General features: G+C 43.5%; 2 protein-coding genes across 4 annotated transcripts; one reads left to right on the forward strand and one right to left on the reverse strand.

Moving 5' to 3' along the window:
- Nucleotides 1-3,350: 3,350 nt before the first annotated feature.
- CETN2 (centrin 2) lies at nucleotides 3,351-11,021 on the reverse strand. Of its 2 annotated transcripts, none has more exons than XM_035113838.2 (5): nucleotides 11,003-11,021; nucleotides 9,177-9,335; nucleotides 6,766-6,894; nucleotides 6,022-6,159; nucleotides 3,351-4,207 (listed from the first exon to the last, which is right to left on the reverse strand). In XM_035113838.2, the coding sequence occupies exons 2-5, from the start codon at nucleotides 9,309-9,311 to the stop codon at nucleotides 4,118-4,120; spliced, it is 492 nt and encodes a 163-aa protein (XP_034969729.1). In that variant the 5' UTR covers nucleotides 9,312-9,335; nucleotides 11,003-11,021; the 3' UTR covers nucleotides 3,351-4,117. The 2 variants fall into 2 exon arrangements, with proteins under 2 accessions (XP_034969729.1, XP_034969728.1); XM_035113837.2 differs by having other exon boundaries at nucleotides 10,888-11,009.
- Nucleotides 11,022-11,325: 304 nt separating this feature from the next.
- NSDHL (NAD(P) dependent steroid dehydrogenase-like) lies at nucleotides 11,326-22,024 on the forward strand. Of its 2 annotated transcripts, none has more exons than XM_060270144.1 (8): nucleotides 11,326-11,371; nucleotides 12,063-12,161; nucleotides 12,498-12,659; nucleotides 13,999-14,145; nucleotides 16,057-16,185; nucleotides 16,838-16,980; nucleotides 19,068-19,170; nucleotides 20,650-22,024. In XM_060270144.1, exons 2-8 carry the CDS (start codon nucleotides 12,141-12,143, stop codon nucleotides 20,980-20,982), a joined length of 1,038 nt encoding a protein of 345 aa, XP_060126127.1. In that variant the 5' UTR covers nucleotides 11,326-11,371; nucleotides 12,063-12,140; the 3' UTR covers nucleotides 20,983-22,024. The 2 variants fall into 2 exon arrangements, with proteins under 2 accessions (XP_060126127.1, XP_060126126.1); XM_060270143.1 differs by having other exon boundaries at nucleotides 11,360-11,439.
- The last annotated feature ends 327 nt before the right edge of the window (nucleotides 22,025-22,351 follow it).

Genomic DNA, 22,351 nt, shown 5'->3' on the forward strand with positions numbered 1-22,351 from the left:
GTTTGCTTCTACATAGTTCCATCCTTATTGCAGACATCGTGATATACTGATATATTGCAATGTTTAGAGAGATATTTAGGGATGTGGGTGGCGCTGTGGTCTAAACCACTGAGCCTTGGGCTTGCCGATCAAAAGGTCAGCGGTTCAAATCCCTGTGACGGGGTGAGCTCCCGTTGTTTGGTCCCAGCTCCTGCCAACCTAGCAGTTTGAAAGCATGCCAAAAAGTGCAAGTAGATTAATAGGTACCGCTCTGGCGGGAAGGTAAACGGCATTTCCGTGCACTGCTCTGGTGTTGGTGTTCTGCTGCGCCAGAAGCGGCTTAGTCATGCTGGCCACATGACCCGGAAAAAAATGTCTGTGGAGTCGACAAACGCTGGCTCCCTCGGCCTGTAAAGCAAGATGAGCGCCACAACCCCAGTCGTTCGTGACTGGACTTAACTGTCAGGGGTCTCTTTACCTCTTTAATGTTTAGCTGGTGATATATCACAATGTTGAAAACCAGACATCGCCCCGCCTTAATTGAAGTCCGTGTCCTTGGAAATCGGACACTTTTTGACTTGCCTGGTGGCTTGGGAAGACTTATTGTGTTGCTGTGCTGAATTGTTTTAAAATATAATTTTGAATTGTGGTTATTCTTAATGCTTTTCTCCTGGTTGTTTGTATACCCTTTGTGAATTTCTTTCTTAAGAAGCATGTTATAAATGTTTTATAGAGCAAGGACCCACCTGCACTATGGGAACTGTTAGGAGTGCTAAGCGTTGTTAGGTGATGTTTATTCCCACCACAGAACTACAATTCTCAGTTCCAAGGAGAGTGATTGATTGTTAAACTGCTTTGGGATTTCTATATGGTGTAAAATGCAATACACACTGATGGCATGCGTTGTCTTATAAAAAACATTAGATTTCCCTCAAAGTCAACACCAAGTTATACCATTGTAACCAACCGAAGGATATTATTGTTTACAATTAATTTCTGAAACATGAGTTGTGGTTTTCATTAAGAGCTTCCCATTCAGTATAAAGGGTCAGAATGTCCCACAGATATAGGATATATGAATGCCTAGTAATTATGCTGGCATGTGGTTTCTAGCACACTGGCCAAGATTGTGACCACCCCTACAGGTTATTTTGTTCGTTTCTCAGAAAATAAGGGAATGAGCTGCATGAGAGCAGTTAGCAGATAATCACCATTACAGAGTAGGGACTTTGTCCTTTCATGCAGTTTACTCTTGTGGGACCCAGGTGGCGCTGTGGGTTAAACCACTGAGCCTAGGGCTTGCTGATCAGAAGGTCGGCGGTTCAAATCCCTGTGACGGGGTGAGCTCCCGTTGCTTGGTCCCAGCTCCTGCCAACCTAGCAGTTCGAAAGCACGTCAAATGCAAGTAGATAAATAGGAACTGCTACAGCGGGAAGGTAAACGGCGTTTCCATGTGCTGCTCTGGTTTGCCAGAAGTGGCTTTGTCATACTGGCCACATGACCTGGAAGCTATACGCCGGCTCCCTCGGCCAATAATGCGAGATGAGCACACAACCCCAGAGTCAGTCACGACTGGACCTAATGGTCAGGGGTCCCTTTGCCTTGCTCTTGTGCTAACAGCTTTTGACAGTTTATGCTATGCAATGTTTTGAAAAGTGAACCAAGTTCAGGTTGTGTATTTGGGTTGGGTACCCTCACTAGATATCTGAAGGAGTATCACCACCCACATCATTCAGCCCGGACACTGTGGTTCACTTTTGAGGGTCTTCTGGAGGTTGCAAAAAGTGAGGTTGCAAGGAATCAGGCAGAGGGCCTTCTCAGCAGTGGCGCCCTCCCATCAGATGTCAAGGAGATAAAGAACTACACAACTTTTGGAAGACATCTCAAGGTATTGGGAAATTTTAGTGTTTGATATTTTATTATTTTTAAAATTTTGCTTAAAGTCACCCAGCCAGATAGCCAGGTATAAATAATTATCATCCTCACTAGTTATCTCACTTTGATAATGGTAGGTTTGGTCTTTTGAATGACATCTTGCACACATGCCCTAACAAATGGATTACTGTATTTAAAGAGTTTTTACCTTTGGTGTTCTTGTAACAATCTTCATTAGAAAAGCTGCCTAGGTTCAAGTCCTGTCACCCTCCTTAATTCATTTAGTTCCCAATCTGCTTGCATCTGGATGCACTGCAACATGTATGTATTCTAATGAGATTTCTATTAGAGCCGCAACACAAATGAGATGAGGATTCAGCACTGCATGTAGTTATATCTGGCTTTGACCTGTGGCCCAAGAGTACCCAAAAAATGAAATAGGGGTGCCTCTTCTGTGGAACTGATCAGGAGTGTGACCCTGAGGTGACAGGAGTGGTGGCGTATTTGATTTAAACCCATAAAAACAAGAGCATAAATCTCTTGTTTTGCTGATAAATATCCTGGGTGTAGCTTCAGTCGCCTGATATCCAGAGTATTGAGGTTAAATTTTTCATTTCCATAGGAGAATTGTAAATAACACACACACACACACACACACACACACACACACACACACCTACCTACCTACCTTTATGGTCTGCTGATTTTTTTCATTTGACTTCAAATGTATGAGTTCCTACTTTAATATTGTGAACTGCCTTTGGTGCCTTGGCAGAAAGGTATATAAGTACAATGAATAAATTAATAGTGGCCCAGATGTTTGAGCTGCTGGCTGAGACAGTACTTTGTGGGACCTGGGAGTACAAGCTGTGCAGTCTGAGCACAGGCAGTGCAAAATTGGCTTTCTTTCCTTCCATGATCTGCTGAATAGTTGTAACATACCAAAAAAATTAAAAACCCCATCCAACACATACCGTTTTCCCGAAAATAAGACATACCCATAAAATAAGCCGTAGCAGGATTTCTAGGCATTTGCGCAATATAAGCCATACCCCGAAAATAAGACATAGTGATGGGCACGGTTCTGGAGGGCGCCAAGGAAGAGGTGAGGCTGGACGCATAATAAAAAATAAGACATCCCCTGAAAATAAGCCATAGTGTGTCTTCTTGAGGGAAAATAAATATAAGACAGTGTCTTATTTTCGGGGAAACACAGTAGTGGTGAGATGGGCTTAGCATAGCCTTTACCTCTTAGATTCCAGAGTGTGAGCCACTGATGAGTTTTTAGTTGAGGGTAGCAATAGTAAAGAAAGACCTATGACAAGAGAAACAAGGCAGGAAACTCCATAGGAAATCCATTTCCTCCTCTTGCAATGATTGGATGTACAATCCAACACTGGGTGAGAGCGATCCCACTCCAGCATCAGCAACAGGATAATTAACTGGAGGTGCCCCCCGCCATCTGCCAATGTAATGTGTACAAGAATACAGAGAACTTTGCTGTCATGAACTATTTTATGTCATCTTTTACATTTCAGCAACACAAACCATAAGCATTTGGAAGAACTGTTACAGGCTCTTTCCAGCCAATTCAGGGATTAAAAACACACCAATTTTACATTCAATGCTTTTTGAAAAAGTGTAAAGGCTAATAAGTAAGTACACTGTTTTCTTTTAAATCAAGGCTTAAATACTGCAGGCACTGCATTTCAACCTCAACATCCAGAATCAAGTCACCTCCTAGAAGGCAGGGAACGACCAATGTGGAATAGGTGCAGAAGCAGAACTGGAGCTATCCACTCTTTGGCGTCTTTTCACTTTGGCAAGTACCAAGCGCCATACAATGCAAGCTTCGGATAATTCAAAACAAGTTTTAAAAAAGAAACATCCTTGTTTCTGAGAATACCTAAATTGTCTCTGGCAAAAAGAACAAAAAACAAAAAAAAACTTCCTTGCATGTAAGTCCAGTGTGCAAGTACACAACCTCCTTCAAAAGGCAGCTCAACCAAGGAATCAATTTCACATGACTGTTTGAAATATAAAAGATGGATCTGAAGCACACTATTAGGAGATTGTGGTGGAGGTGGAGTCAATAGAGAAGGACACGGGCATAAAAAATGTGAGGGGTATCTCACAAAGCTAGTGAGATCAGCTGCTGCTGATTCCTTCCAGAACAAGCACCACGGAGGTCAAACTCAGGCAACAAAACCATGATGAGATTAAAAAACAAAACAAAAACCGCACACACAAGATGCCAAGCATCTCAGTAGAGGCTGGTCTTCTTCATGATTCGTAAGAACTCTTGCTCATTGACCTCTCCATCTCCATCTCGATCAGCTTCATCAATCATTTCCTGAAACATGACAAAGAATCAAAGGCCAAACCAAGTGAGTTAAATGGTGGTTGTGGAAGTGAAGGAAGAGGCATCTCTTTCTTGCAATAGGTTTCCAAAGGGGACTGAAAATACACTTTTGCCTTTGACACTCATTCTGCCTCAAAATACATCAGTTTGTACACCAGCAGCTTTTCATCTAACATACTGTTACCTAAGCCCCCTCATCATTCAGTTTTGGGGAGATCCCTTTAGAACACTTTGCAGTTTGTCTGAGATTGTAGCATCCTGAATAAATTGTTAGACAAACTTCATTACATTAATCATAATCAACTTCAGTTCACTTACAAATAAGCTGAACTTCACCAATACCAATAGCTGCAGAACACTATTGTTTCTTTCTCTTGAAAGCAAAAACACCCATTTATTCCTGTTAATAATAATAATAATAATAATAATAATAATAATAATAATAATAATTTGTAAATAGTGTTTCCACCATATGCATTGGCTCAACACTTATCCTTTTAACAGCAGTATGAAACATGGAGATTAAACAGGTAGTTTTTCCTGACATGGTGATAGCGGGGAAATATTTATCAGTTATTTTCAGCGTGAGTCCTCATAAAAACAGCAGCTGTTTTTATGTTTTTGTGAGGACTTACGAAATGAACTTATTTTTACGATATTGGTCGATTTTCCAGGACGCTCTGAAGAATTCTATATAAAATGGCTTCTCTCATATTCCAATCCAATTGTCACAGCTGTGGTGGCAAAATTTTCTGCCAACGCTATTAAGATTGGGTCCGCATAAATTGGTGGCACCCAAATTAATTCTTGATCTGAGCTAGAATAGAACCCAATTTGCCAATGTCTTAATTTATGTAGTGCAATAATTAACCAACCATACTGTATCTAATGGAATAATGATAGCAAATCTCATCTAGTTTAAATTTTTAGAATATATTTTAAACTGTATTCTTGATTGATTTTATGTTTTTAATATGCCGTGCTGGTCGTTGACTGTAATAAATAAATATTATATTATTGTTATTTCAGTGTGTCAAGCTGCTGTTAAAGGCACAAGATTGGGTCAGTACAAAAAGTGACATCCTTATCAGACTTTTATGCCAACCTTCTTTCAAGGACATATCTTACACACTCCTCAAAAAATCTTCATATGCTTTAGTGTTCAAGACAATGACTGGATGAAAATCACACTGTAAGCTTTGTGAATGAGTAGGTTTCCCCAGTCAAAGCCCAACACTCTAACTGCTATACCACAAAGGCTCTCAATAAAAAGGACATGTCCTTTTTCCTTTTGGGTAGACAAGGAGTTGAATACTCTGCTTAGGTGAATCAGTCATGCCAGGGGAATTCCTCAGACTGCTTGTTGCAGGTAACTGTAACAATTCTTTTGAAAAAAAGAAAACAAACTCAATGGAGTCCCCAAAGTATTGCAAGAGCTGATGGGGAAAGCAACACCCCACCTCTTTCAAATATTAAGAACGTAAGAAGCGCACTCGTGGATCAGAACAAGGTCCATCCAGTTCAATTCCCCCAAAGCAGCAAATCAGGTGTTCCCATGAAACCTACAAAAAGGACATGAACATGATAGCCCTGCCCCTACTGTTGCCTGCCTGCAGGTTTTAAGAATCGTACTACCATTGAAAGCGAAGGTTCCATTTAGCTCCAACTTAAGTACAAATTTGTGATGCTTGACAGGCTACAGAATCTCATTTGCAGGTGATTCAGAGCACTTAGTATATGCAAGCTTGCTAAATCATTACATTGAGTGGCTCAAGCATGCATGCAAACAGACACACAGTCCAAACCTGTAGCTCCTCGTCTGTAAGATTCTCCCCCAGTTCTTTGGCCACACGTTTGAGGTTTTTGAAAGAGATTTTGCCAGTTTCATCATCATCAAACAGCTTGAAGGCTTTCAGAATCTCTTCTTTTGAATCTTTTTCAGCCTAATTTTTTTGATAAAGATAAGTAAAATAGTAAGATTTCAGACATTTGGTTGTTACACATGAAAACAACCAGCTACTGAAATGGCAAACTGTTATAACTTTCCTACCCGTGTAAGAAATGTAAATATAACAAAAAAGTAAATTTAAAAACTGCCATCAAACTTCTGGCTATAACTATATAGCCACATTACTGCAGATGCAAAGTTTAACAAAAAAGAGAAAGAATACTACATCCTTTTAGGGCACGCTCTATCCTAATTTGGTTGTGGTGAATGAATAGACCTCTGTAAGAGGACTTTTATTTATTTCAAAGAATCCAACCACTGCTACCCAATCAATAAAGGCAAAATAGGTAAGCTATCTGTCCCAACCAGAGACTGACATCTACATGGCTTTCCCAGTCACCTGAAAAGCAATTGATGTAAGCAAATGTGGATCTCCCACACACCCCAGAATTGGTGCCTTACAACAGGACAGAGTCCCGTTTCCACCACATCTTCAGCACACACAGATGCAAATATTGTATAGCAACAAGGTTCCTTTAGCCCTCCCTCATAGACTTCAGGAAAAGGCCAGATTTTGTGGCAGCTGTTCAGGTCAACCTACCATTTTCTGGGTCATCACTCCTACGAAGTCACTGTAAGCAATCTTTCCAGTTCCTTCCTTGTCAATGTCTAAGATCATTTTCTTGATCTCATCTTTCTTAGGTTCAAACCCGAGTGCTCTCATGGCAACCTGCAAACAATGAAAATAGACTGGCATCTCAGCAGGAAAAGGAATAGTAAATACCTGAACTGTACAGTATAGAAGCAGAACTTCTGCATCTGAGACAAAGACTATATATTTCCATTCTTGTCAGCAGACTTTGAGATGTACTAGTGTCAAGACCAGGCGTCGGCAACCTTTTCTGCCCGTGGGCCGGAGGATTCCCATGGACTATCATCTGTGGGCCGGACATGGGCCGCACAGGTGCAGAAGCGATTTCCGGTGGCGCTGTGAACATTTTGGAAATGGGCAGCGCAGCACCAGAAATCACTTCTGTGCAGCCGCGGACATGCACAGAAGCGATTTCCGGTGCTGGCTGCCCATTTCCAAAATGTCCGCAGCGCCACCGGAAATCGCTTCTGCGGCTGCATAGACGTGATTTCTGGTGCTGCTCGGCGAGTCCCTGTGCCGTGCTGTGCCAATTTACCACAGCGCGCGGGGGACTTGCCGAGAGGGCGGCTCGGTTCACGGGCGGCCCAACAGCCTCCATGGGCTGTAGGTTGCTGATACCTGGTCAAGACTGTGGGTAGGAAAGTAAATTTGTTTTAATGATGTAACTTTGACAGAGCTCCCTTGCTGTTGACATGCTTAGTGGTCAATACTGAGAATATCCACTGCTACATAAGGTGGGGATGGGAATGGAGCACACTGGGTCATCTGAACTGGCATTATAACAATGTACTCCACCAAAAGTGGAGAGAAGGCAAATCAGCTCATGCAACTCTTCATCAGATAAGCAAACAACCCAATACCACTCAAAAACTGGAACAAAATTACTTGCTGCTTTTTACCTCCAGATGAGATAGAGGCAATCCCTGGCAAATTATAGATAATCTTTCTCAATGGCAACAACACTAACAATTCACATAGATTCCAGGCCAGGAAACCCAAAGCCTCACACAAAGAATCTTTATCTTCCAAGATAACAATCAAGTCTAGAAAATCTAGAAACCCGTGCTCTTTTTTAACATCTCTGCTCTGTTACAAGCTGAAATCCTCCTATGAGAAATGAGATGATGAATGGTAGTGATGGCCAAGGAGCCTGTGCTTGCCCCAGAAACCTGATTCTCTCTGCTTCCTAATATTCCATCCCAGTCTCCCAAGGGGAAAATAATTTCATGTTGGAGACAGGGATGAGGTCAAACAAAGTGGAAGTTTCACTCAATAATAGGAGAGACTCCTAGAATGAGTAAAGACAATGCCAGCACAGTGACACTAGCAGCATCTTCTGCTATCAGGAATCACAGAGATTACAATACTTCCAAGTATTCTATTTTGTACTGTTGAAAGGTTGAAGATGGAAATATCCTCCTGTAGCTTCTAACAAGAAGTAATCCTTTCTATACCCATGGTATAGAGAAAGATAGGATGAAAACTTTGTAAAGGCACATGGCTGTAACAAAGACACTTGACTCCATTAAATGAAATCTGAACAACAAGACTGTTCCAAGACAAATCTGGATGCCACTGAGTTTTTCAGACTGTATTTACTTTAGCTGCTGAATTTGTCATTCAGGGGGAAAGGTTAACCTTATATTCTTTATCTCCTGTTTATTCTGGTCATTTTAGATTCCCTCATTGAAATATCACTGGAGGAAAAATGTTAACCACATGTAACAACAAAAGCATGACTTGCACAGCTGAGTCTGCATCAATCACAAAGCCCTCTCAGAGAACTGTCATCAACATTTGATCATATAAATATGCAAGGTGTGTGAAAACAACCAAAACAAGACTGTCTATCTGATGAGGGAGGGAGGGATGAACAGGAACAGCCCCTAATTGACCATTAAAGAAGTGGGATGGGGGGGTGGAGGATAATTGCCCCAAAGGAGAAATGCTTATGTTTTCAGGTATGCCTATAATCACCCTTTTATGTCCTTATGGCCTCCTCTATTCTATTCCAAGCAATAGATGCAAGACAGCCTTCAATAACTCTTGGGTATTTTCCCAATACAAATAAAGCCAAACACAAAAAGCATGTGACAGAACAGACAAAAGTAGGATAGAGCAGACAAAAATAGTATAATCAAGAACAATGGAGTAGAATGACACTACCCTTCTCCAGCAGCCACCCTATCACTTTAGTTCAGACTTCAACAACCAGGTACCCTCCAGATGTCTTGGACTACAGCTCTCATTCGCTAAAGTCAGCTCCTCTACATGTTTACTTAGAAGTAAGCCCCAGTCTGGCTCAATGGGGCATATGATTACAATCTTAAGACACATTTCAATCATGTTTTTCTGCTTGCCTTCAACTCTTTCACATCAATGTTCCCAGTGCCATCAGTATCAAACAGATCAAATGCCTCTCGAATCTCCTGTCTCTGCTCTTCAGTGAGCTCAGTCTTGGGAGCTGCCTTCTTCCTCTGAGGTGGAGCCACCATTGGTGCTTTCTTGTAGCTGGAGGCCTTAAAACATATATCAAAGACCAAAAAAAGAGAGATAACATTAAAACACAAGTACATGGTTTTAATCTTCCTGAACATTTAGGAGACATTAGTCAATCAAATGAATGAATCAATATTTCAGAATTCCAAACAAATGATAATATTTGTGTACTGTTCCCTGAAAGGAGCTCAAAGCATGGAATTCTTGTTCCACCCCATTTGAGGTAAGGTGAGGTTGTGGTAGTCAAATGCCAAGTACTATGTCTCATTCCTCAACAGGAAATGGATTTCATACATTTAAGGGCGCTTGGCTACTTACAGCACAGAAGAATTACAAAGATTATGATTTCCAAGAGTACATGAATAAGGGTGAACTAGAAACTCCTGGTCAAATCTTGGTTGTATACTCTACCCCATTTATTTTAAAATTGTAAATAGCCCTGGGTACCTTGGCAGAAATGCAACAAACACACTTTGAAGCCATAAATATTTCCCTGGACAGGTAGTTCCAAAGTGTGGAGCTACCACTGAAAAAAACGTATCCTTAGCACCCACCAGCCTGACAGCTTTTGCTGGCAGGCCAGAGGGCAGAACCTCTGATGCTGATAATAAAGCTTGGACAGCCTCACACAAGTGTAGGCGACCCTTCAGGTAACATGGATGCAATCCTATGCTGACTGTGGGTAGTTAGGCTGTCATCCACAGGCTGGGGGATTCCCCACCACCCAGCACATAAATCCTATTTCTAACTGAAATGGTCAAACTGCTTCAACTGTCCTACTACCATGTGCCTGTGATGGATGTGGAAGCCTTTGGCCCTCCAGCTATTGCTGAGCTACAACTCCCACCACCCCTGACTGTTGACCATGCTTGCTGGGGCTAATGGCAGTTGTAGCTCAGCAACATCTGGCCCCCCAAAGGCTTCCCACATCTGGATTACAGATTACTAAAGCACCCCCCAACCACCATCAACACCTTGCTCCACTTAGGAAGTTTGCTTATGAGAGAGCAGGTAGGCTTCTCCCTTACACCATACATTTCTATGCACAGGGATTTAAAATTTATTTAGAGACAGAAAATCATTATAATCATGAATTTGAAGGCCACCAGGAGCTGTCCCTACTGGTGCAGCAGCCCAGACGAATTTACCACCTTCGGGAGAGGCTGACCCTCAGCATAGCCCCCGAAAAAACAAGCACCTCGAGATGCTGACCACCCCCCTCCATCAACAAACAAAAAAGTAGGGGACAACCCTCGAGTCCATCACAAGGACCTAGACCAGACATCTGTGGACTATTACTCTCAGCATCCCTAGCGAGCAGCGGCAATGGTCAGGGTTTGGGAGTTGTAGTCCAGCTACTCCTGGGGACTCCAAAATTGAGAAAGGCTGACCTAAACTATGACGCCAACCTGGGCTTTCACTTGCATAAATTAACATCGGAATAAACAAATCTGCATGACGGTTGCCTTTCCTGCGAGGAAGGCGGAGCTTAACGGCCCTTCTCCACTAAGCCGCGCCGGCCTCTCCCTTCGCTTCCTCCTGCCCACCCGCTTAAGTCATAACCGCACTGACCATCCCGAGCCGGGACCGTCGGAAGACGAGCCGGTCCTGAGGCGGCAGGAGGCGTGGGAAGAACAACCAAAAAAAAAAACCGCGGCGAACTGAACCGTCCCCACAACAGCGGTACCTCTCAATATCGCGGCTCCCTATTGGCTCCTCTCCTCACGCGGTGGTGTGGGAGCAACCGCTCTCGCGATTGGCCGGCGAGTAGGGCGCGCGCGGGGGGCTGTATCCAACCCCAATTGGCTGAACTGCAAGCCAACGAGCCCTGCAAGGCGGGTCTTCGGTTGGCAGAGCGCGATTGGATCGAAATGGGAGAGACACAGAGCCAATGGGAGAACGGTGCAGCGCTCGGCCGATTATCGGCATAGGGGCGGGGAGCGTGGTGCCGCGCAGGAAGGAGGAGCTGAACGGAAGAGCGGGTAGTGATTGGAGGGATGCAGAGGTGGGCGTGGTCCAGTAGCAGCAGCAGCACAGCAGCAACAACAACAGTTGGGTAAGTGGGAATAAGCGCTGCATTTTCGCCGCGTGGGGCAGGTTCGGTCTGTTGGGGGGCGCCTGGAGGTAAGAGCAAGCTGTTGTCCCGGTGGGAAGTGGATGCTGCGTGGCCTGAAAGCCTGGGTTTTAAATTGTGTCTGCGTTTGTTAAGCTGGTTTTTATTAGTTCTTGGGTTTTTAAAAAAATCTCGCGTGCGTTTAATGCTTGCCTTTTTTATTTTTTTGCTTTGTGAACTGGGGAGTTCCTCTTATTACATCAATATAATAATGAATATGTAGGCAAGCGGGCAGTGTTGCTTTCTAATAGTGGAGGCTACCTTTCAACTTCATTGTTCTGTTTAGCCATCTTGTGGCAGTGAGTTTCAAAAGCTGTGTTGTGTAAAGAAGTACACTCTTGCAAAATCATCTTAGGGTGGGACTAACTGCTGTGTGGCGTTAGTGGCTAGCTTAGAGGTGGCTTTTAAAAATAGACTTGTGACAGATTTGGAGAGGCAAGCGGGTTGCATTGGTGTTGGCTAGTCAAATGTGTGATACATGCTGACAAAATCTCACTTCTTTTAAAGGGAGAAAAGCAGGCATGGAATTTTTATTTAGTCAGTTGGGAATCCTACTTATGTGAGCTAAGAATGGTAGACCTCTGTTTGATATATTTATTACATATTTTTTTATATTTCACATATTTATTAACAGGAAAGAAAGTTTTGGAGTCACCGTGTTCATTGGATGCTCCCTTAGATTTTGCTGCACAGTCATCCATAGCTCCCAAATATGGCTACTCGACTAAGACAGGTTTTTTCTTTTTTTATTGATAACTTGATTTTTCAAGGGAAAGTGTTTTCACAAAACATCTTACAATGCTTACAATGTAGCTACTGTAAATGCATTTCTTTTTCTTTTTTCAAAAAGCATCTCTTAAGATGTTTCACCACATTTGTTTTCTATGCATCTTCTGTAAAGTAGTGTTGTTTTTCATTGCTTGGTTTTCTCATTGCTTGTGGCTGTTGTTCAGTGAATTATTTCCTGATGCTCTTTGCTCATTCCCAAGAACCATGCATGCAAACTCACAAGTATTCAGCAGTGCACTGGTCTCTGGTGATGTGCCCTACCCTTTTCTTTTCTTTACAGTCCAGAAAGAAATGCACTGTGATTGGTGGATCAGGGTTCCTGGGTCAGCACATGGTACAAAGTCTGCTAGAGAAAGGCTACACAGTTAATGTGTTCGATGTCCGTGAGGGCTTTAAGAACAGCAAGGTGGAGTTCTTCCTAGGTGATCTCTGCAACAAAAAGGTATGACCCAAAACTACAGCTGTGAGCATAGAAGCAAAGAGATGTCAGCATGCTGGTGCATCTTGTTCATGCTTCAGATTTGGAGTTCGTTGGTCTGCTTGGCATTGCTTCAGGTGACCAGTGTTCTTTTTGGTAGCCATATACATAACCCCAGACACTGAGATCCAGCACCGAGGGCCTTCTGGCGGTCCCCTCATTGCGAGAAGTGAGGTTACAGGGAACCAGACAGAGGGCCTTCTCGGTAGTGGCACCCGCCCTATGGAACGCCCTCCCAGCAGATGTCAAGGCAATAAACAACTATTTTACATTTAGAAGACAACTGAAGGCGGTCCTGTTTAGGGAAGTTTTTAATGTTTGATGCTGTACTGTTTTTAATATTTGGTTGGAAGCCGCCCAGAGTGGCTGGGGAAACCCAGCCAGATGGGCAGGGTATAAATAATAAATTATTATTATTATTATAAAACTGGTGGGATGAAGAAGTATGATTCACCCTATTAATGCCTGTTGTTGACCAATTACTGCACCCGTGTGATTGAGCTATTGGGTAGCTCAAGCCCATAGCCAAATGATAAAACTATCCTTGGAGTTCTGTGTGACCATTTTTTTGAAATGCAAGCTAGTGTGAACAATTTGAAGGGAAGTGCACACACATTTCCACCACTCTGGGTGATCTCAAAGATCAGGCATAGGGAAACTCCAGGTGTTTTGAGACTACAATTTCCCATCATCCCTTAGCACTGGTTTTGTTAGCTAGGCATGATGGGAGTTGTAGTCCCAAAACATGGAGGGGCGAGTTTCCCTATGTCTGCCAAATATGATTCTGTTCCTAATCTAGTGAAGACAGCTAGCCCCTGCCCGCCTGCTTTCTTACAACCAGACATGAGGGTGACCTGGCTGTCAGCTTCAGTTTCAGTGTTGCCCTTGTAGAGCTCAGCATGGAGAAGGATGTAAGCAAACCTAGAAATAGTAGGCTCTACTTATCATTGGTTCTGGCTCTACCTATTTTTAGCCTCCTGGCCAACAGGTCCCAATGGGCAGCAGAGCAGACCACTGCCCTAATGTATGAGGTGTGATGTTATTTGAGTCTCTGCACTAAAGCTTCCTTTTTTTAGCTTTCCTCATGGAGCTGTGCTTGAAAGTCTGCCCTTAGACTATAGATGTGGAACACTCCTCCCGATGTTATAAGTCTGCAACTCCCATTATTCCTGACCACTGGACAGGTTGGTGCAGGTCAAAATGCAACAACATCTGGAGGTTCATCATCTCTGTCTTAGACCCAGTTGTGGCTGTTGTGATTCTCCAGGTCGGTTGATTCTAACCTCCTCTTCTGTGCCTCCAGGATCTGCTTCCAGCTTTACAGGGGGTGACTGTCGTGTTTCACTGTGCCTCACCGTCACCTTCCAGCCACAACAGAGATCTTTTCTACAAAGTCAATTATTTGGGGACCAAAGCAGTCATCGAGGCTTGTAAGGAAGCTGGTGTCGAAGTAAGTGCAGAGCTGGAACTTAAAGCAACTTGAATGAATCTGGTCAAGTTTTGTGGTTGTGTGCACATATAACACTAAATCCTTCAGCATTATTGCCCTTCAGCTAAAGTTGTGAGTGGTTAGCCACCTGTGAGTTGCCTCACAGATGAACAATGGTTTGTTTCTCCAAAGTTTTCTTTTTGCCGTTCTTTTTTTGTGCCTTTGTACCTTGGTGAGCACCTGGGATTGGGATTCCCAAACAAACCATGGTTAAACAAGGCTGTTGGTTTGGACATAATGAGCTATGGTTAAAACAAGCCATGGTTCATAAGCCAACAACAAACCCTGGCTTCATGTTGTGGTTTGCTAAGCGGAAAAGATAGCACGGTTAGTATGCTGTGCTAGTCTGGGCTCACACATTCAAACAAACCATTGGTAGGCTAAACAAACCATGATGCAGTGTTATGTGTGTACCATGGTTGTGAGTACCATTATTGAAAATGTGCAGGCAGGCAGAAAACAGGGTTGGTTTTGATCAGTGAGGTGGGCTTTCTGGGAAACGTTTGAATTGGAATTTTGCCACCAAGAGCCTACTTACTTACAGTATCTATTTAGCATCCAACAACAACTAGACACTTGTATCAAAGAGGACAATAAAGTATAAGAGTGAAATAAAGCTCGGCTATAGCATTCAAAATGGAGCTTAAACCAACAGAACAGATATTTCAAAATGGTACAAATTATTTCTGCCAATCAAAAATAGTTGAACTGAAATAATTTGATGGGGCGGGGAATAAATTTCTGCTAGTGTGATTCAAAGAGCTAAATCAAAGTGTTACTTAATATCACAAGACATGACAACTTAAGAGTATTTTTCTTACATTATTTAGATTTTAAAGGGGTGGGGAGACCGCTCTAAAAATAATCACTCTGCCTCAAGAGCTGCATGCAAATATATGTGGGATAGTCTCCTGAAAAAATGAATTGCTACTTTGATTGTAAATGTGAGGGGTATTATAAACATTTTTTAATCTGGCCAATTCATTTTGTGTGGGGTAGGGGAGGAATTTACCAACGCTGATCTCAGTGGGCTATAGTGCATATAGGAGGTCTTTTGTTCTCCCTTGGGTGGTTTCTTTCAAGTTGCAGGGTGTCAACAAATCCTTGTGCTCCTAGGTAGCCAGCCAGAGGAAGAGAACAGGGTCCTTTGACATTACCCTGATCTGAAGACCCAGCAGAACAGAGAGGGAGGGATGTGCTTGAAATGGGTTTCGACCTGCTCAAATGTTTCCAAATCTCTGTGCCGCTTCTAAGAGAGTCCCATATCTCTGAAGTCAGCCTGGCAGCAAAGAAACTCCTTGTGGTTCCATGTCAGGATTCTCCTTGATTCTGTACTCTCCACAGAGGAAAAATGCACTCGCCAGTGGCAAGCTGGTGGATGCATTTGTGGACTTGCTTTCTCCTTGATTTCTCAGTGTGTCCATGAAACCCATTAGACTAGGAGGCTAAGGGAGTATGTCAGAATCCCCTTGCACCCTCCATGCATGCCAGTACAGAGTGCCCTCCTTCACACAACACATAACTTATAGGACTTTTGGCCACTAGATAGATTTTAAAAGGGCATTTGACAAATTCACGGGTGGTGAATTGGTGTTTCAGTGACTACCAGCAATCATGGTTATGTGGAATGTCCAGTCTACCTTTGAATACTAGCTGCTGGCTGGAAATGGCAAAAAAGGGCTGTTTCCTTCATGGCCCACTGCTGCGCTCCCTGGAAGCCCCTGGTTGGCCACTGTGGGAAATGAAATTCTGGACAAGATGGGCGTTTGGCCAGATCCAGTAGAAGTATTACATTTTTGCAGTTCTTGCCAAAGCATTCTGCGTAAAACTCCATGTATTGTGCTTCTCCCCACCATCCCCTTCCTGTTGCAGAAACTGGTGTTGACTAGCAGTGCCAGTGTGGTCTTCGAGGGCACAGATATTAAGCACGGAACTGAAGATCTCCCCTACGCAAAGAAACCCATTGACTACTATACAGAAACCAAGATTCTGCAGGAGAAGGTCTGGATGTCCTCTGTTTCACTGCTGCTACTAGGCTAACAGATCCTATATGTGCTAAACAACATAGGGAGCCGTATCCAATGCAGGCTCTATCCAAGTGACTAAATGGTATACATGTTCCATTGGTGAGCTGTTTTGTGCTAGTGGGATGTTGCTACACAAGAGAATGCGCAAGCAAGTTGCTGCTAAGTTCCTTGCACAATAGATTGCGCAACCTGGTGTGCAAAGAGTTTCTGCTAATGCAACTGTCGTGTTGGATTTCTGTGCAGTGTTAAAATTCACCCACCTGCTAGTACAAGAGCCCTTGTATTAGCAGAAAGAGAATGTTGGTTACAGCCAACTATCTCCTGCCTATTTTAAAAGAAAAACAGAATGATCACGAAGTGCAAAATCGTTCTGTTTGGAGTTCCAGGCATTCCATTCCTCCTCCCACCAAGTTGTCATTTTTTTACCTCTCTGTCCGTCTTTGTGGGGCCGTTTTTACCATATCTACAAAACTTAAGGATACCTCAAGTCTACTGAAACCTCCCTCTTGGGTAAGGTGAAACCAACTATCCCATTTTAGATGTCCAATGTATTTAGAAGGCTGTGTGGGGCAGGGGTGAAGCATCATTACACGGGAGCATTGATGGCTCAGGCTTTTCTCTTGTAGGAGGTGCTGAGCGCCAACGACCCAGAGAAGAATTTCTTCACCACTGCTATTCGTCCCCATGGCATCTTTGGCCCACAAGACCCTCACTTGGTTCCTGTCATTATCCAAGCAGCCAAGAGTGGCAAGATGAAGTTCATGATTGGGTAAGGAAAATGCAGCCCCATGAAAGTTTTAACTGCTCTGAATTTTGCACCCTGCTTTTATGACTGGTTCAGGCTGAAACATGTAAGGAGCCTGCATCACCGCCAACTATTTGAATGCTGCCTTTTTATTTATTTCTTTTCCGCAGCTTTTTACCTCTTTTCGGGTGGCCCTCACAAAGAGGTTTACGTAAGATTGTTGCAACAAGCGTAGATTCTTTTTTTCTTTTTAATTTTTAAAAAGTTACAATAAAATGAACTTGTTTAGAAAAAAAGTAGTTACTTCATCTTATCCCCACCCCTGGGGACAAGATGGTTCTTCACACGCCCCTGTGATGGCAGCTGAGAGAGGGGGGAGCATAGTTAAAGTAAAGCCATAAATGTGTCTGAATTTTATTCATAGTTTACACATTTTCCACATTCACCAAATCACAGACACAAACATTACATTTGGCATCAACTTCTCCCCCCCCCCCCCCGCCTACCTCCATGGTTCGTTTTAGTTATCCTTTGCTGCTGCATATTTGAATTATTCCATATTGTTCTTTTTCAATTTTAGCTGAGCTTACTTTATACTGGGACGCGGGTGGCAATGTGGGTTAAACCACAGAGCCTAAGGCTTGCTGATCAGAAGGTTGGCAGTTCGAATCCCCGTGACGGGGTGAGCTCTTGTTGCTCGGTCCCAGCTCCTGCTAACCTAGCAGTTCAAAAACACGAAGTGCAAGTAGATGAATAGGTACCGCTCTGGCGGGAAGGTAAACGGTGTTTCCATGCGCTGCTTTGGTTTCACCAGAAGGGGCTAAGTCATGCTGGCCACATGACCCGGAAAAACTGTCTGCGGACAAATGCCGGCTCCCTCGACCTATAGAGTGAGATGAGCACGCAACCCAGAGTCGTCCGCGACTGGACCTAACGATCAGGGGTACAACGAATCTTTTCCAGTCTTCCTTAAGGACTCTTTCTTCCTGATCTCTCTTATTCTTCTAGTTAAGCTAGCTATTTCTGCACACTTAACCAACACTTAAGCCAGCCTGCAGCATTGAAAGATTTACATAATTACAAAAATTTAAGTAATCATGAATGGTGAATGTAAGCTTGTCGACGAATATAGAATAGCATCAAACAATGCTCACATAATTCATGATGTCTAATGATAAAGATATAAAAACATAAAGCCAATAACAGCAGAAATGAAGGATCTCAAAAATTAAATCTTGACCCCAACATAAACTCCTGAACAGCCTGTAGGCATCCTGAGCAGCAAGGTCCTCCAGGGCTCACAGGCAAGATGGTCTCAGGCCTCTTCAGCAGTAGCAGCACCACTCATTGCTGGAGTCAGTTGTTGCCCTGCCCTCCCAGACCAGGTGGAAATAGGCCAGCAAAGCAGAGAGCAGGTCTTGCAGGATTCAAAGTAAAGGTGATTGAGCTTCTGGACGCAGTTAGATGTGATGCTGTGTTGGGCTTTATTGGATGTGAAATGCCTATGAAAGGAAATGTCCTGCTCATTTAGCTGATTTTGAAGATTAGGCAATAATTTTCAGTGTGACCTTTCCCAACGCGGGTTATGTCCAAGTCACTAATACACAAAACCCCACAAATTGGACACTCTGTGGGTGTGCACAAAACCCAGCAGCTCTTTAGCTGGTGGGTGGAGGCCAGTGGATTCTTCCCTTCAGCTCTGCAGTCCCAGCACAACCATCATTTGGAGCCGAGTGCTGTTTCTCACAAGGAAGAAAAAGGGATGCTCCCTTCAGATCCTCCTCCTCTGGCTGGTGGGTGGTGCTAGGCTGGCCTTTCCTTTGCCATGATGCTCTTCCTGGACTGCAGTAAACCCTTTTGTGAACAGGAGCTTAAGTGGGGACTGCAGTATTTTTGACAGGACCATAGCAGGGGAGGTTAGACTCTCCACACTCAAGTTGTTGCTTGGTGCTCACTGCAACTCCCATGTACTTTCAAATCAAAACAAAACAAACTTGCATGTTAATTGCATCCTAACAGCTGGCACCCCATCTAGGTTGGCTCTCTGTATCCCAGAGTTTTCCCCCTGCATGTTGGTGTTAACCTTCAACTTCTTTCTTTTCTCTGCGCAGAGATGGAAAGAACTTGGTGGATTTTACCTTTGTGGAAAATGTGGTCCATGGGCACATGCTAGCTGCAGAGCACCTTGAGAGAGATTCTCCCCTGTGTGGAAAGGTGGGTCCTCCTTTTTCTCTGTGAAGGAATGAGACTGCTACACCGTTTTATGTTCTGTTGTTTCTTGTAAAATGGTTTTCTTTCCTGACCTGGATGTTCTGAAGTTCACAGCAGAGGCAAAAGTTAAGCCCAGGAACCTAATATAGTTAAGAGGAAATGAAACCTAAAAATCTAAGATGGAAAAGAAAAGCTCAACAGGTATTCATAATGGAGGGTTAAACGGCACTCCACTAGCCTTCGGGTTGGCTAATAGTTTGGAAAGGGGAATAGAACTTTTGTGGATAAGAGAAGCTGGTAAACGGAGATAAGTTGGTGGAACTGAAATGTAACATTAAGAGCTGGAACACTGGAGTGTTTTACAAGATGGTTGGAGCTCTGCAAATAAGCTGATCTGAAGACAGAAATTGATAAGGATTGTCTTGGCAAGCAATCTCGTCTAGGATCAGCAGAATGTGATTTCCTGGTTTTTATTTTCTTGGATAACTGTCCCTTTTAACGCACTTTTTTGTAACTTATCTTACAAAGAGAAACCTTAACTAAGAACCAAATTTGTTTTGGTTTTAGCGCATATTAGTCATGCCTCGCCTTGCTGCCTTGCCACTATTTGAAACAGAGTTGCCTGGGCCAGTTAGCTTCCAAAGGTTAAAGGACTATTGAATGGAGACAGCCAGGAATAGAAATACGTACTTTGTGGCAGCACTGAGGCAGGCAAGAAGGTGGAGCTAGTATTATTTATTTATAGTATTATTTGTTTGTATACTGCCCTATTCCTGTGGATGACAGGGTGGTTCACAACATAAAACAACAATCTGAAAAACAGAATATGCATAATAAGAACCAAAACAGCGACAACCCCATAATCCCCCTGATTGGCTTGCTTCCCTTCTCTCTCACGTCACAGGCTACATAGCCTGATCTGTCACACTTGCACATGGTTAAGGTGCTTAAGGGATGAGAGAGGCAGCTCTCTCATAATGCTGGTTGTTGTTTTTGCACCAGTCTCATTTGAAATTCCCCAACTGTGATGCACAGAAGCCAGAGTGACTGGGACAACCCAGTCAGATGGGCGAGGTGCAAATAATAAAATTATTATTATTGTGCCCTCACTTGCCAGTGTTTTTCCAGAGGCTCCAGTTGAAGAAGCAAACTGATCAGTTCCTGATCTCTTACTTTTAGAGCATTGTCTCTCTACCCCCTTAGCTCGGGTGTGGGGAACTTTAAGCCCCCCAAGTGTTGCTGAGCTACAGCTCCCATGAGCCCCAGCAAGCATCACCCATAGTAGGGGATGATAGGTGCTCCTGAACATCTGTAGAGCGAAAGGTTCCCCATACCTGCTTTAGCTGAAAAGGATCCCAAGGGTAGCGTACAAGAACCGGAAGTAGCACAACTGCTGAATTCAGGATTGCAGCTTTAAAGGGGTGACGGGGAAAGGATGATTATTTACTCTTTTGTTTCTTATCTGTTTGTGTTAACTTGCAGGCATTTCACATCACGAATGACGAGCCAATCCTCTTTTGGGAGTTTATGTCACGCATCCTGACGGGCCTGGACTACGAGGCTCCCAAATACCGCATTCCCTATTGGCTGGCCTATTACTTGGCCTTCCTCCTGTCACTGGTGGTTACGCTGCTGAGCCCCTTTGTCACCGTCCACCCCACCTTCACCCCCATGCGGGTGGCGCTTGCTGGAACATTCCACTATTACAGCTGTGAGCGGGCCAAAAAGCACATGGGCTACAAGCCACTGGTTAGCCTGGATGAAGCCGTGGCAAAGACTATCAAGAGCTTCCCCCACCTCCACCGTGCTGCGTAGCTGCCTGGGGTCCATTGGAACATCTCCACAATCTCTACAGACTCTGCTTTGGCTGCTCCTGTCTCTCAGTCTGGTTTCCCTAGAACACTTCTTGTAGGAACCCCAGTCTGAGTTGATTCTGTTGCCTCAGCTGAGCTGCTGTGACCCAACATCTCTGAAGTGGTGGCTGCAGAGGGTGAAACAAAACCTGTGCAGTTTGTTAATTCAGGCACAGTTTTCCAAGCCTTTACTCGCCTTAACCTTATTCAGAGGGAAGTAAACTGTGAAATGCAAGGCTGGGGAGCTTGTGGACTTTCACAGTGGACTCCCCAACTCCTATCATACCTAGCCAGCATGACCCAATGGTCAAGGATGATGGGAGTTGTAGTCCAGGAACATCTGTCGAGCCATAAGTTTCCCTACTCTTTTTTCAGGACAGCCACTTTTTTGTGGTGGGGAGATCTGTGTGCAAATTCCAGAGCTGGGTAACCCTTCTTTATATCTTTAGGTGACAGGTGAAAGCATTTTTCTATAACCAGGCCTTTGGCTGCTTAACATTCCATGGCCTTTTAAATGTGGTTGAGGGAGGGTGTGTGTGATTGGTTTGTTCTTGTTTTATTATGTATTTCGAGTTCTCATTTCGAATTTTTATGCTGTGAACAGCCTTGTGATCTTTGGGTGAAGGGCGGTATACAAATTTAATAAATAAAAACAATAATCCTATCAGTCATTGTTAAGGTAAAGGTGGGCAATCGTGAGCTGATATTGCATTACAACTCACATCAGCACCAGCCGGGTGCTCATAGTCCCAATAACATCAGGACAACATCAGCATAACCACCCCTTGCTGTAACAAGATTATGTGGGAAATCTGTAAAGATGAGGCATTTGCACTTGTGTACTTAAGCTGTGGCCAAAACTTTCTGGAATGTGACTGCGCAGGTTCTTTTTTTTCTAAAGACAGCCACTGTTCATTTGCCCAGCAGATGGGAAGAGTTTGCTTACATACTAAAAGTTAAAATGTATTTCAGTGCAATTGCCAATAAAGTACACTGGGATATTCTGTTCTGGAAGTATCTAAATTTTGAGACAATTTCTGCCTTCCTGAAATATGTAAAATGCATGTTGGAGTGTGTGAATCTACGTCCATTGATAAATTGAAAAATGTGCGTGAGCAGCATTGTGGCCAATGTATCTCCTGCCTTCACGTTCCACAGTGAGAACCACTTATAAGCTTCCCATTGGAAAATGATATTGTTAATGAGAACCTTTGGATGCAACATCGACTTCTGCCTCTAGGTAGTGCTCACTTGCCATAATTGCTCTGCGGGTTCCATTGATAAAAACTCAGTACGATACAATAGATGCTGATTGTTTCTGAAGTAAAGGC

This window comes from Zootoca vivipara, chromosome Z (assembly GCF_963506605.1).
Source record: "Zootoca vivipara chromosome Z, rZooViv1.1, whole genome shotgun sequence".
Lineage (NCBI taxonomy): Eukaryota > Metazoa > Chordata > Lepidosauria > Squamata > Lacertidae > Zootoca > Zootoca vivipara.